This window comes from Melampsora larici-populina (assembly GCF_000204055.1).
Source record: "Melampsora larici-populina 98AG31 unplaced genomic scaffold MELLAscaffold_42, whole genome shotgun sequence".
Taxonomy (NCBI): Eukaryota; Fungi; Basidiomycota; class Pucciniomycetes; order Pucciniales; family Melampsoraceae; genus Melampsora; species Melampsora laricis-populina.
In genome coordinates, this window is record NW_006768806.1 from 417,251 (window position 1) to 430,468 (window position 13,218).

Sequence of the window (13,218 nt, forward strand, 5' to 3'; positions counted from 1 at the left end):
AGGCCACCTAAGGACTAGGTGGTCAAACATTAAAAGTAAGGCCATCTAGCGGTTAGGTGGCCTGGCCATCGCACCATCACTCAGTAATTGTGCGATGGAGCCCGGGGCCAAAAAGATGTTGGACTCGGCCCCAGACTGACTGTAGCTTCATCACACAATGACTGAGTGATCGTGCGATGGCCTGGCCGCCTAGCTGCTAGGTGGCCTTCCTTTTGAAGTTTGACCACCTAGCGCTTAGGCGGTCAAACTTGACAGCCCAATTTTCCACTCAATCACTCAGTGATCAAGTGGTTTCCGAGTACCTTGGACCGTTAAGGTCCCAGTTACTGTACCTTTTAAAGTTTGAGTCACTAAATTTAAAAGGTATAGTACCTGGGACCTTAGGTGGTCTAGTCAACGACTGGACTACCTAACTCCTAGGTGGTCTGACTCTAAAAGGTAGACCACCTAGGATTTAGGTGGTCTGCCCAGCCACAGCAACGATCACCGAGTGATCGTGCGATGGAGTGACCACCTAAAGCCTAGGGGGTCTACCTTTCAAAGTTAGACCACCTAGGATTTAGATGGTCCAGTCATTGACTAGACCACCTAACTGCTAGGTGGTCTACCCAGCCAACGCACGATCACCGAGTGATCGTGCGATGGAGTGACCACCTAAATCCTAGATGGTCTACCTTTCAAAGTTAGAATTAGGTGGTCTAGTCAGCCACTGCACAATCACCGAGTGATCGTGTGATGGAGTGACCTTTCAAAGTTAGACCACTTAGGATTTAGATGGTCCAGTCATTGACTAGACCAGTTAACTGCTAGGTGGTCTACCCAGCCAATGCTCGATCATCGAGTGATCGTGCGATGGAGTGACCACCTAAATCTTAGGTGGTCTACCTTTCAAAGTCAGACCACCTAGGAGTCAGGTGGTCCAGTCATTGACTAGACCACCTAACTGCTAGGTGGTCTACCTTTGAAAGGTAGACCACCTGGGATTTAGGTGGTCTACCCAGCCACCGCACGATCACCGAGTGATCATGCGATGGAGTGACCACCTAGGACTTAGGTGGTCTACCCAGCCACCGCACGATCACCAAGTGATTGTGCGATGGAGTGACCACCTAACTGCTAGGTGGTCTACCCAGCCACCGCACGATCACCGAGTGATCGTGCGGTGGAGTGATCACCTGACAGGCCCAGAGCCTCTAAACCACTCGATCACTCGGTGATCGAGTGGTTTAGAGCCTCTGTAGGCCTGTCAGGCCTGTGACAGGCCTACAGGCCCTTTTCCTCTCGATCACCGAGTGATCGAGTGGAAACCAGGCCTGTCAGGCTCTAAACCACTCGATCACTCGGTGATCGAGTGGTTTAGGGGCTCTGTAGGCCTGTCAGAACTGTGACAGGCCTACAGGGCCTTTTCCACTCGATCACCAAGTGATCGAGTGGAAAACTGGCCTGTTGGGCTCTAAACCACTCGATCACTCGGTGATCGAGTGGTTTGAAGGCACTGTAGGCCTGTCACAGTGCTGACAGGCCTGCAGTGCCTTTTCCACTCGATCACCGAGTGATCGAGTGGAAAACTGGCCTGTCGGGCTCTAAACCACTCGATCACTCGGTGATCGAGTGGTTTAGAGGCTCTGTAGGCCTGTCAAAACTGTGACAGGCCTACAGGGCCTTTTCCCCTCGATCACCGAGTGATCAAGTGGAAAACAGGCCTGTTGGGCTCTAAACCACTCGATCACTCGGTGATCGAGTGGTTTGAAGGCACTGTAGGCCTGTCACAGTGCTGACAGGCCTGCAGTGCCTTTTCCACTCGATCACCGAGTGATCGAGTGGAAAACTGGGCTGTCGGGCTCTAAACCATTTTGGGTTTGAGGAGTTTGGTGAATTTGGGATCAAAGATGTGAAAGTAGATCAGGTATGTGAAGAATTTGTATGTATATATATAATATGAAAGAAAAGAGAGAAAGTTGACTTGGTTGATTTGATTTGGTTATCAGATTTTCTCACATGAAAATTTTGTGAGAAAACAAGGACTGTCGGAGACACTAAGCTCTACGAAAAATTAACAAAACCTTTATGAAGGTTCAAAGACAAAGGGTGAGCCAAGTGCTGATGAGACACGGCTAGGACGGACAGCGAGTTCTAAACTCGGACAAACCTGAACACAGGAAGGGCAGATGATGAAAGAGAGATAAATCTGCGATAGAGTGAAAAAAGAGTATAAAATGAAATAAAATAAAAGTAAACATATAAGAAATGAATATTAGTAAAGATCACTATGGCTAATTTTTGAGGATTAGTTTGTTAGAATCTCACCTTTAGAATCTTATTCCCCGATGAGGGAAAAAGATTCTGAAGGGAAAGAGACAGAGGTTTATGAGAGAAAACAAACATAAAATAGAAAAGCACAGACAGAAATGTCAAACACTTCAATCAACAAGCTAACCCTTAATCACATCCAAATGTAGAACTTCTTCTGATGATATCTAATTATAAACTCAATCACTACATTTCTCTTTACCAGAATTGAATTATCATCCTTACCCAATCCGTCCAGAAGGATTTGTTATACACTCTTCATCAATGGTTTTGAAAACACTACATTGAGAATACATTATCAGTGTCAGAAGAATGTATTCTCCAACATATTTTAGTACCAGGTATGAAGAAGGAACTGAAGGATCATAAAAGAAAAAGAAAAAAATTAAAAGGTTAGTAGAGAAGGAAATGAAGGAGAAGAAGATTTTGAAGGGAAAGGAGGATCCGATGATGGAATTGAAGACAAAGATGAAGATGACATGGATGAAGATGAAGTTTAGACAATCGTTCATGATTGAAAGACCAGCCAATCAACCGCAAGCAGCACTAGATCAATCATCAACCTTTGAGCTGATAAACTAGGATTTACATCACTCTGTAAGACACAAAACGGAGGAGAATTATCATTCAAAGCACTTGAAGAAAATTATCAGAAGATTAAAGTAAATGTAAACCAATGTTAAGCCTATCAAAATCAGAATCAGAATGTGCTTTAAATTGAAATCAAATTGCAGAAATGTATGAACTTGATGATGAGGATCAGGAAAGGTTCCTTAGACAACTTAAACATGATTCACTTCGAAATTTCAATACATCATATACTAGCATAACCAAATTGACACTCATGATTCCTTTGCCTCTTTCACCTTTGTTATCATATTTTGATCCTAAGCATCATGAGCAGATTTCATCTTTTGATGGAATTGAAACTGATGATTGATAAGTGATTGATGAAGAAGATCATGATATTGCAATAGAATAATTAGACAGAGTTTTGAATCAAACTCATCCAAATGGAGTTTGGAATCAGACTCATCCAACTGAAGTTGAACCAAGCCTATTAACCAAAAAACAGAGCAGAGATTGAAATCAAATGAAAAAAATTGAATCCAACAACAACAACAGTATCATCATCACCATCCAAGTTCTTAAATTTGGCATCTATTTCGAAAAGGTTTTTGATTTCAAAAGTAAACCCAAAGATGAATCTATGGGAAAGTTTGATTGAATTGGAGAAGTTTTCGTATCAAAATTAAGTTAAAACCATTGAGGGATCACAAGTTTGGGAATGATCGGGTTACAAGTAGAAGGATTGAAAATGAATGCATTCAGTTGAGTTTTTTCCCTCTTTTTCCTGTCTTTAGAATTCAAGCAACTGATTTGGTTTTTTAGTTTACCTTCTTTTTATAATATCAAAAAATACGATGATAGGTTGTTCAACTCAGGATACATGATTTGTGCATCACTTGGTTTGATCTCAAATAAACACTGCTTTGATTGGTGTGATATCATCAACATCACCATATCAACCTAATCACAATTGTCAAAGGTAGGACACCTTCAACAACTTCTCACTGCCAGGATTAAACACTGTCCTAATTGGGATAATGTGTTGCTTTCTTGGGATAATTGATTTTTGCCATATAAATTTTAAGATGATCAAAGGCTTCAAACCACATAAGCTCAATAGTATGTTTCAAGTGACAAAATTAACATGATCATGCTCAATAGTGTGCTACGGCTTTTGGGAATATAAAACCCCTGATGTTGGTATGCTTGGCTTTGAAGGATCATGCATTATTGCTCACATCAGTCCGCTTGGATCGGATTGGAAACAGCTAAAAGCAACTTTGTTTTCAGAGCTTGACATGGCGGCGCCCGCCGCCCAATTGGCTAGTATTGATTAAGATTGAGGACAGTTGAAGAATAGTGAAAAAGATTGAGGATGATCAAAGAATAGTGATGAAGATGGAGGACAATCAAAGAATAGTGATGAAGATTGACAATGATTGACGATGGTTGATGAAGATTGATGACAATTGACAAAGATTGAGGACAATTGACAAAGATTGAGGACAATTGACAAAGATTGAGGACAATTGACAAAGATTGAGGACAATTGACAAAGATTGAGGACAATTGACAAAGATTGAGGACAATTGATGAAGGTTGAAGACATTTGAAGACGGTTGAAAACATTTGAAGAGGTTTGGAGAAGATTTTAGAAGATTAAAATCCTGTCTTTAGTTGGTCCAGTTTGATGAGTGGAAACTATGAAAAAAGAAGATTGAGGACGGTTGATGAAGAAAGAAGAAGATCGAGGACATTTGACGAAGAAAGAAGAAGATCAAGGACGGATGACAAAGATTGAAGAATATCAAGGACAATCTAAGAAGACTGAAGAAGATCGAGGACAATCGAAGAAGAAAGAAGAAGATTGAAGAAGATCAAGGATGGATGACAAAGATTGAAGAATATCAAGGACATTTTAAGAAGACTGAAGAAGATCGGGGACAATCAAATAAGAAAGAAGAAGATCGAGGACAGTTGACAAAGATTGAAGAAGATCAAGGACAATCAAAGAAGATTGATGATGATGAAAGAGGTTTTGGAGGAGAGCAAGACGGGAAGGTACTTTGAAGCTCTTGAGACAGAAGGTAGAATGTCTCCGGTCGGAGGTGTTGATACCTGTGAGACCAAGCTTGTAGCTGGCTGGCAAACATGTGGTTTTTGGCTGTGGTAGAATCTAACATTGTTGTTTGAATTTTACAGTTTCAGAAATGTATTTTATGGTTTTTGGTTTTTGGTTTTTGATTTTTGATTTTTTGATTTTTTGATTTTTTGGTTTTTGGTGTTGCTGGTACTTTTTGTCAAAAGGTGACAATGCAATGAAAACGGTGTCGACCACTGGAAAATTGGGCAAAAAGGGGTTTTTGCCATGACTTTTACTCCAGTACAGGGGTTTTATCCCTGTATTTGAGTATTTTCTGTAGTTTTGTCTTTGATTTTTGAATTTCGCACCCGGGGATTGTGATTTTCGTTTTTTGAAATTTCGCATTGTCACTTTGGAACGTCTTGCATTCCGTACACCAGCAAGGAGGTAGGCAAAAAGGTTTTGCAAAATTACTTGATAATAAAAATAAATAAAAATTAACAACTCACCTTGGCTTTCACTTGGCTGAGTGCGTCTCACAAATCGGGGTGCCCTCCTCACGTTGTAAGAAGCAACAACCGTCCCCTTAGCTATGGGCCGGTTATCACTGGAAGATTCATTGTTACAATTTGTACTGAAATGAACGGCTGTTGTAGACGTGTCTTCACTAATTGGCCTTCCATGATTGGACGAATCTTCCTCCTTGCCCCGCAGAACAGGTGAATCAGAGTTTTCACCTACTTCACCTACAACAACTGATCCATCGGCTGAATCAACGTTGGGAATCACCACTTCAGGAGTCGTAGCTGGTGATGAAACAGGCCTAGAAGAAGTTTTGTTGTCGAAGTTGCGTGCTGGCATTATTACTGAAATGTCTTTAGATCTGAAATATATTATTATATACCGCATAAGCATAAGAAACGTCAGGAATTATTGTGGGTCACCCTCATGGGAATGTTAATGTAAGGTAATAATGGTAAACCTGAATAGCGCTCACGTTAGTTCGTAACAAAATAATTAGATATGTGTTGGGCATGTACATGTATAAATGAGCAGAGTATTTATAAACCATAGAGAGCCTGATTTACAACCGGACACGAACATTACTTGGATTGTGTCAATCACATACGCCTGATTCCCAATGATTTATTACATTGAAGATTGTTAATGGTGAATGCAAATACATTGCATTTATTTTTATTTATCCTAACGGATTTCCACACTCGCGGTGGGGTAATAACAATCTGTTATCTTTTTGATAAATGCAATAGATAATTATAAGATACAAAATGGTATATAAATCAATAAAGGTCGTTTCATCTCATGATGCTCAGTTTATCCAAAAACTGAGCGTATTCATAAGATTGACCACACACACCAATTCAACACACTATTGGTGGACAAGCGCGGATGTGAAGGCCTTTGACTCATATACTTGATAGATGATCCAAAGGCCTTGACGCCAACGCCATTCCTTCACCCACCTAATGGCAATATTTTGTTGTACATGATTGGCTTTATCCTTCTGAGTTTGAGTCCAAAATAAATTGGATATTCGTGTAAATTTATTGAACACCGATATAGCCAATAATAACAAGGCATTTGTGTATATTTATTGAACACCTATATAGCCAAGAATATTATGGATCTACGTCTCCGGAAAATGAGATGCCTGATAGCTTAGCCATACAGTAATGATAAATTATCATTATTGGAACAGATCCACTATGTTTTTAAGTGATCACTGATACGGCTATCTAATTAAATCCACATAACCTGTGTTCATATTATATTGACTATTCGTGTGGATATGTTTCACAGCAAGAATCACCCTAATCACACGTGATTGCTTTGAATATGATCACAACGTATCATTGGATGATACGGGGGCATACATTATAATAATCATCATCTTTCGAGATGACATATGTTTGTATTCGGTAGTTGAAAAATAGTACTCAAATCATGGTTAACCACTTGAACCTGTGCATCAGGCCTGTGTTCAAACATTTTTTAGTATATATCCACATTGTTGTCAAGCAAAGGGGGTGGCCCGCCACCCCTTTAGATTGCTTCATCTGAAGCATTTCATTCGCCCAAACCACTTGCAGTAGGGCTGATGTTGCAATATGAATACCAAATGTATAACAAATCAGTACCATACGTAACTGGTAACAGGTAAACATGTATAATTATAAATATCAACAATCAACAAGGCTGAGCAATAAAATGATGGAAATGACTTCTTCGTCAAAATGTGAAAGTCAATAGTGGAAGGAAATATCAAAGGAAACAAAAAAATGGATGTAAATGAAAAATATACGAGGGCCTGCAATAAACTACATATGTATGTTACCCAGAAGCCTGCATATCTTGTTGCACACATGTTGCTCAGCAAACATCTGAAAAGCGCGTTGGACTCTGCCGTGCATTTCCACAACATCACGGCTGTGGTAAGGAGGACGGCTGTTCATATCGCAATTGATAGTCAATCAAGTTGAATACCTAGCATTTGATTTGAGAAAATAGGATGTCGCTTACTTTCGGTCCCAGCATACCAAATTGCTGATCTTGCCGTGATCGTCGCAGTCTAGCCTGCTGATTAAAGTCTGGTCTGCACTTAGATCATAAACATAGTGAATGTACGCATGGATTAGGGAGGTCCAAGGTCGACGCTCAGTCGGTTTATTGTGGAAGTTTCCCTCGTGCACATACGCGTGACCGCGGTCAGTCACGCGCTCACAGATCATCCAACGTGGTTCGTCGTCATATCCAGAACCGGTGGATTGCATTGCATGACAGGGCTGAACCTGCTTAAAAAAGATTCAGTTTGCCGTGGAATACATACTTCAACGAATTAAATGTAGAAATCTGACCACCATGGATAACAAAAGGGAGTAATATCGTTGATATTTAGGAACCAGGCGCCCTCTCCCGTTCCTGCGTTTGCGAGAGAGTGTGTATTGAAATTGATTCATCGCCCAGGAAGCGTAACGGTTGCTTTCAGCACGCGCAAAACACTCATACCGTCCCTCTGTATCCAATTCAAGCCATGAGGGGTCAAACTTAAGATGATAAAGGCCCCCAACCTCGTCGTGATTGAGGTACATCTTGCGAATCGTCCAACCGTCTTCGATGGTAACATGCAGAACGAGTTCACCACTAGTGTATACTACGTCATCTTTAATGAGGGTTACGTTCTCCAATTGATCGTAAGAAGTTACTGTTTGTCGAAGCGTCTTGCGCCGTAATCGGTATAGACATCCTGATTGTTTCCGACTCAAATCTTCTATATCAACATAGTACGGCGCAGTGACATATGGAGTTGGAGAAACTGGTCCAGATCCTGTGGATGATTTATTGGTAAGTAGCTAGCCTGAGACTGGGGTGGGGTTTATCATTCAACTGACCTGGTGCATCTGACATATTGGTGTCGGATGATATCACTACGGCATTTGTCGCAGCGCTTCCCGTGGTGTCAATCAATTCTAAAAGTATGTTTACTTGGTCAGTAGGCGGCCTGCAAGGCAAGTCCCATAATGAAATGGCTACAGTACCAGGGCCTTCTACTTGCATAACCTTGACATCAGCACCACTTTCGACTCCGGTAACCATGATGATTAGTGAGATCGGACGGCTAAGCGAAAAATAACAGGCAAAAGATGGAATTGGGTAGATATTAAGGAAGGAGAGGAAGATGAAAAGGTTTTTAGTATAACATAGGGATTTGTAATGTCTGTACAGGTAGAAAAGGTAGAGTAGGAAATGTAGATAGAATGTGAAATACAACAGGCCGTGTGGACGAATGTGAATGGACAGATATAAATAATAAGAAAAAGTTACTTAAAAAATTATAGGCCACATATGTGGAAGAGAGGTATGCGGTAATTATGATGAGATCTCATTATGATCAATAATAACTCCGCTACGTCGCATTGATGAGATGAGATGCTTCGTAATTACATGTATTGATGTCTATGGTCTGGTCAACTCCGCGGAAATATGAGTCTTACCTAGGCTTTGGTTAAGTGCTCAATAATCTAGGTTGATCGTTGATCGTAGTGATTATTTTACCACTTCATAACCATTTGAGTAGGTGCTCAATGAAGTCTTTGGCTTAATCGCTGACATTCTCCTAATGGATTGTAGGTTTTACTTAAACGGGGCATGTGTTACCTGGTAAATGTGGAAATGTGGGTTTCATGTTTGATTGACACTGGTTGGTGTAACTCATGTATGAGGGGCGTACAGCGGTAGGACAATGTAATTATTGAGAAATCAAGTAATGAATAGATGGAAAAATAGCTAAATCAAGTATAATATAAGGAAAGGTGCGAGTGCGATTAAATATAATAACAATAATAATGGCGATCATGAGTTGAATGAAATATAATGCAGGAATACATAGAATGCAATGTTTGAATGTGGAAACAATGAATCATACAATTATGCTATGTTAAACACGCTAAAGGCCTTAAGCGTTTGGAACTCATTTGTCCATGTCCTTCCATTCGGCTTTGAAGAAGTCTAAACCATCAGTCACGGTACAATTTTTTCCATTCTCTTTGATGAAAGCGGAGAACCTCTTCGGTGTAATTGACTCAATCCACCGGTGGTATTTGGAGACGGTGGACTTTTTGAACTTATAGTCAGTTCCATACACCTGCTTGAAAGCAGCTTGATTTGTGAGTTCGAGAGGCTCTAGCGTTAGTGTGAAGAATCGCAATAGCGATTCCATGGTAATTATTCTAGGTGATGTGGGCCATCCTTTTACTTTTGAGGAAGTTTTGGCTGCGTGGGCGACTGAAGGACTTGAAGGTAATTGAGGTGTGGGAGCGGGTGGGTTTGAAGGTAATTGAGGTGTGGGAGCGGGTGGGTTTGTTACGGTTCCAATGTCATTACCTTCTTGAGCGGGCAGACTGCTGGATGGACTTTCAATGCGGTCTTCTTCTTCTTCCTCGTCCGATATTACACAATATTGTTCGGTGTGTTTCATCGGCGTTGGGGTGCGGAAGCGCTTGTATGCCAAAGGACTGATTACCTTGACCATATCCATCTTCTGCATTGATGTCATGGTACGAACTAATTCCTTATTGGCTTCTAGTTCCTTACAATCGGCAAGTTTGATACCAGGGAAAACAATGAGGATGCGACAATAAGTGGGGTTATACCCCTCTACTATGGATGTTTGCATCTTCACCTGCAGAAGATCCATTAGTATTCATTAGTATTTTGTATTAAAGTGTACATATAGATAGACTCACCCAGGTTTTTTCTTCAGGTATCCATACACGAAGGTCTCCGTTCCAGTGGACACCAAATTTGTTTCGGACGTGCTCCATCAGCGTGTCTGACGTGTTTAGCGACATGTCAGGCCAACGTGGAGCATATACACGCCATGTTTCAAAGGCCAAGGGGTCTTCCTGTTACACCAAATAGTAATAGTATTTGAGCATTTTAAGTGCGATATAACATGAAAGTTGAACTCACATCGTCAAAACCACCCCACACCACAAACGTTATGGTGTTCTCGGCGAGTCTCGCGTGATCCTTATCTTCGCGTTCTTGTGCCTGCTTCTGGATAGTCGTTGTTCAAAACCTGGTAACCTGCGCGGCGGTTAGTGGGCTTGAAAACGTTAGACTCGCTTGGGTTAATCGTTGGTGTTGAGATGGTGGTGGACCTTGGGTGAGGGTCGGATCATGATCTGTTGAGGGGGTGTCAACATTGTCTGGCGGCTGCTGTGTTGAATTTGGCGCGGCGGAATTCGTAGGTCCTGCATCGCGATTTTGTTTGATCACTGTCACTGTTGGTTTGGTTTTCTTCATTGCATTATGCTTTGAGCATCTAATGTTTGCGGGCTTGAGCTGTTCGCAACACTGAAAATAAATGTGTGTCATCAACATATTCGGCACTTTATTGCAGGTAGTGGACCTACGTGTCGGCACGCCTTGATGGCACATCCTGCATTTCTTCGATTGGTATGGCCAGTAGCAAAACGATTGTTGTGTCCGTTACACTGAAGATTCGAAGGTAACGCCTTCTTCTTTGATCCATTTGATCCATTTTCGTTCAGCGCCATGTTGTTGGCACCTGGCATATCGCCGTTAATCAATCGTGATACTTGCATTGCGAATTGATGATCGGCTCGCTCTTGGGCTGTCGTGAGGTTGTTTAATGTGCGTTCTTGTATGCTTAGGTTGTGTGCTAGGACCGCGTCTGTTGCTTGTGCAAGGCTATAGGATCGGATATAACTGCCGGCACGGCACTTGATAGGTGTATGAAGCATATAAGTCAGCTCCCATCTATATGAAGTAACGTTCTCACTCACAGAAACACCTATTAGTGGCTCGTTTGATTGTCTACTGGGCTTGAAGTATGATGTGGAGTGACGTTTGATGCAAGATGGGCAAAGCAACCCGGTCTGTTTGGTTGAACCTGGTAGTGGCAATGGCAGATGAGGATTGACGGGTTTAACAGGAAACTCAGCGTATGATCTGGTAGGTGGCATGTTCGCGAAGGGTTTACGCTTTGCTACGATTGGGACCTCAATGAATTGCTTTTATTGAAAGATGTGGTATTGCTTTGGCACACGCACTGTGGTCCATGTCCTGGGTACGCCGACCTCTTTCGGCTTGCCAGTGCAATGCACGGTCGAGATGAACCGGTCATCTTGACCGCGGCATTCGATTGGTTAACAATAAGATGAACATTAGTATGGATGTGGAGCCGGCGGCTCTGTGGCCGATATACAAGTAGATACAAGTGCCCATACTGGAATGACCCGATATGGTCTATGACTTTTGGTTACGACGAATGCGGTACATTTGATTTGCTCGATTGGGATGTGGGAATTTGTACTGGCTCGCATGAGAGCCAGGCTCTCAACCTCCACAACCCTTCGAACACTCTCTCCGGGTCAGGCCTTAACAAATTGGAGTCTCAACTCCGCCTGCACCTAGCGGTGTTGGCTCTTCTGCTTGATTTTGTAGGCGGATATGGCAGTTTCGACGCAAGTGTTGTGGCAAAAGTAAATTTTGACAAAATGAACCAAGTTCCAGACCTTCTACTTCTTGAACCATCTCTCACCATTGAAGAGACTTGGATGGTCAACAGAAAAAAGATTATGACACAGATTCTCACATAAATAAACATTATTGAAGTTCAAAAACTCGTTAGAGCTTGCTACATTGCATATACGGACAGATCCAACAGCGGTAATAGAATATTAAGAATTATTATTCGACATCTTAACTGGTAAAGGATTGGTATCATATATATGAATGCAATGAGAACGTTTGTTAAAAACATGATGTGTTGCGCCGGTATCAAAAATAATGATGGAAGGGTTGATGATCTAGTTGAGGAACTACAATGTGTCTGATGTCCACGCACCTAGTGAGATTAATATTGGAAAATTGTGGTTCCACAATGTGAGTATGTGATGTTGAATCAGCTGAGGAAGATCTCTCCTTCTCCTTCTTTGACCGGCACACATCCTCCTTGTGTCCTCTCTTCTTGCAACAGAGACATTTAAGCTTTGGTTAACTTTCTTTTTGAAAACAGTCAACATGCCTTCACCTAAACCAATTGAACCAGACTTATAAAATGAGACATTTTCAGCTCCCAAATCCCAATTCATATCAGACAAACTGATTAAAGCTTGAGGAGTGGCTCTGAGAACAGGTTTGAAGGTGTGGGAGTGGGCATCACACCTGGTTGCAAATAGGGAGCACAACCAGGGAAATGGTGAAGTAGTCAACAAAAATCAGTGTCCCAGATTTCAAACTTTGAGGCATTCAGTGCCAAGGTAGCTAATTGGTCTAGTTTGATGGGACACAGCTTCCATAATGATGCAAATGAAGTTTACTTTGTGACAATGGGTGTGGTTTGGAAGAAATTAGTGACATTTGATCCATTTGATTGTTGCACAAAATTTTGCTGATTTTTTTGAACATTCATATTTTGTTCCACATTTGAGGGAGGAGGAGCTGTTTGGTTGTTGTGGGTCAATTGGTCAGTCTGGGCAACAGGTACCATGAAATGAATACCCTCCATGTGGGATGGCAGTGTGGATTGGTCAGTGATGTCATATTTAAACAGTTCTTCTATTTGCAAGGTAGTATCATGATTAATTATTGATCTGGAATTTGCTGTTTCAAATGATTTGTCTTTAATTCCTTCTGGTAATATACAGCTCATAACCTGTAGATCCACAGCTCCCAGCAACGCCGAGCCGCTGCGCTGCATAACAGCA

At 41.6% G+C, this 13,218-nt stretch overlaps 3 protein-coding genes across 3 annotated transcripts; all 3 read right to left on the bottom strand.

The window, feature by feature from the left end:
* Positions 1 to 3,197: 3,197 nt before the first annotated feature.
* MELLADRAFT_110201 (uncharacterized protein) lies at positions 3,198 to 5,824 on the bottom strand (the record flags this gene model as incomplete). The annotated part of the gene is made up of 2 exons (XM_007414336.1): positions 3,198 to 3,367; positions 5,473 to 5,824. The coding sequence occupies 2 exons, from the start codon at positions 5,822 to 5,824 to the stop codon at positions 3,198 to 3,200; spliced, it is 522 nt and encodes a 173-aa protein (XP_007414398.1).
* Positions 5,825 to 6,921: 1,097 nt separating this feature from the next.
* MELLADRAFT_110202 (uncharacterized protein) lies at positions 6,922 to 8,578 on the bottom strand (the record flags this gene model as incomplete). Its single annotated transcript, XM_007414335.1, has 5 exons — positions 6,922 to 7,131; positions 7,348 to 7,429; positions 7,505 to 7,773; positions 7,840 to 8,309; positions 8,374 to 8,578. 5 exons carry the CDS (start codon positions 8,576 to 8,578, stop codon positions 6,922 to 6,924), a joined length of 1,236 nt encoding a protein of 411 aa, XP_007414397.1.
* An 874-nt stretch (positions 8,579 to 9,452) lies between these two features.
* On the bottom strand, positions 9,453 to 11,472 carry MELLADRAFT_110203 (uncharacterized protein; the record flags this gene model as incomplete). Its single annotated transcript, XM_007414334.1, has 5 exons — positions 9,453 to 10,163; positions 10,228 to 10,386; positions 10,454 to 10,540; positions 10,571 to 10,840; positions 10,900 to 11,472. 5 exons carry the CDS (start codon positions 11,470 to 11,472, stop codon positions 9,453 to 9,455), a joined length of 1,800 nt encoding a protein of 599 aa, XP_007414396.1.
* Between the last annotated feature and the right edge of the window lie 1,746 nt (positions 11,473 to 13,218).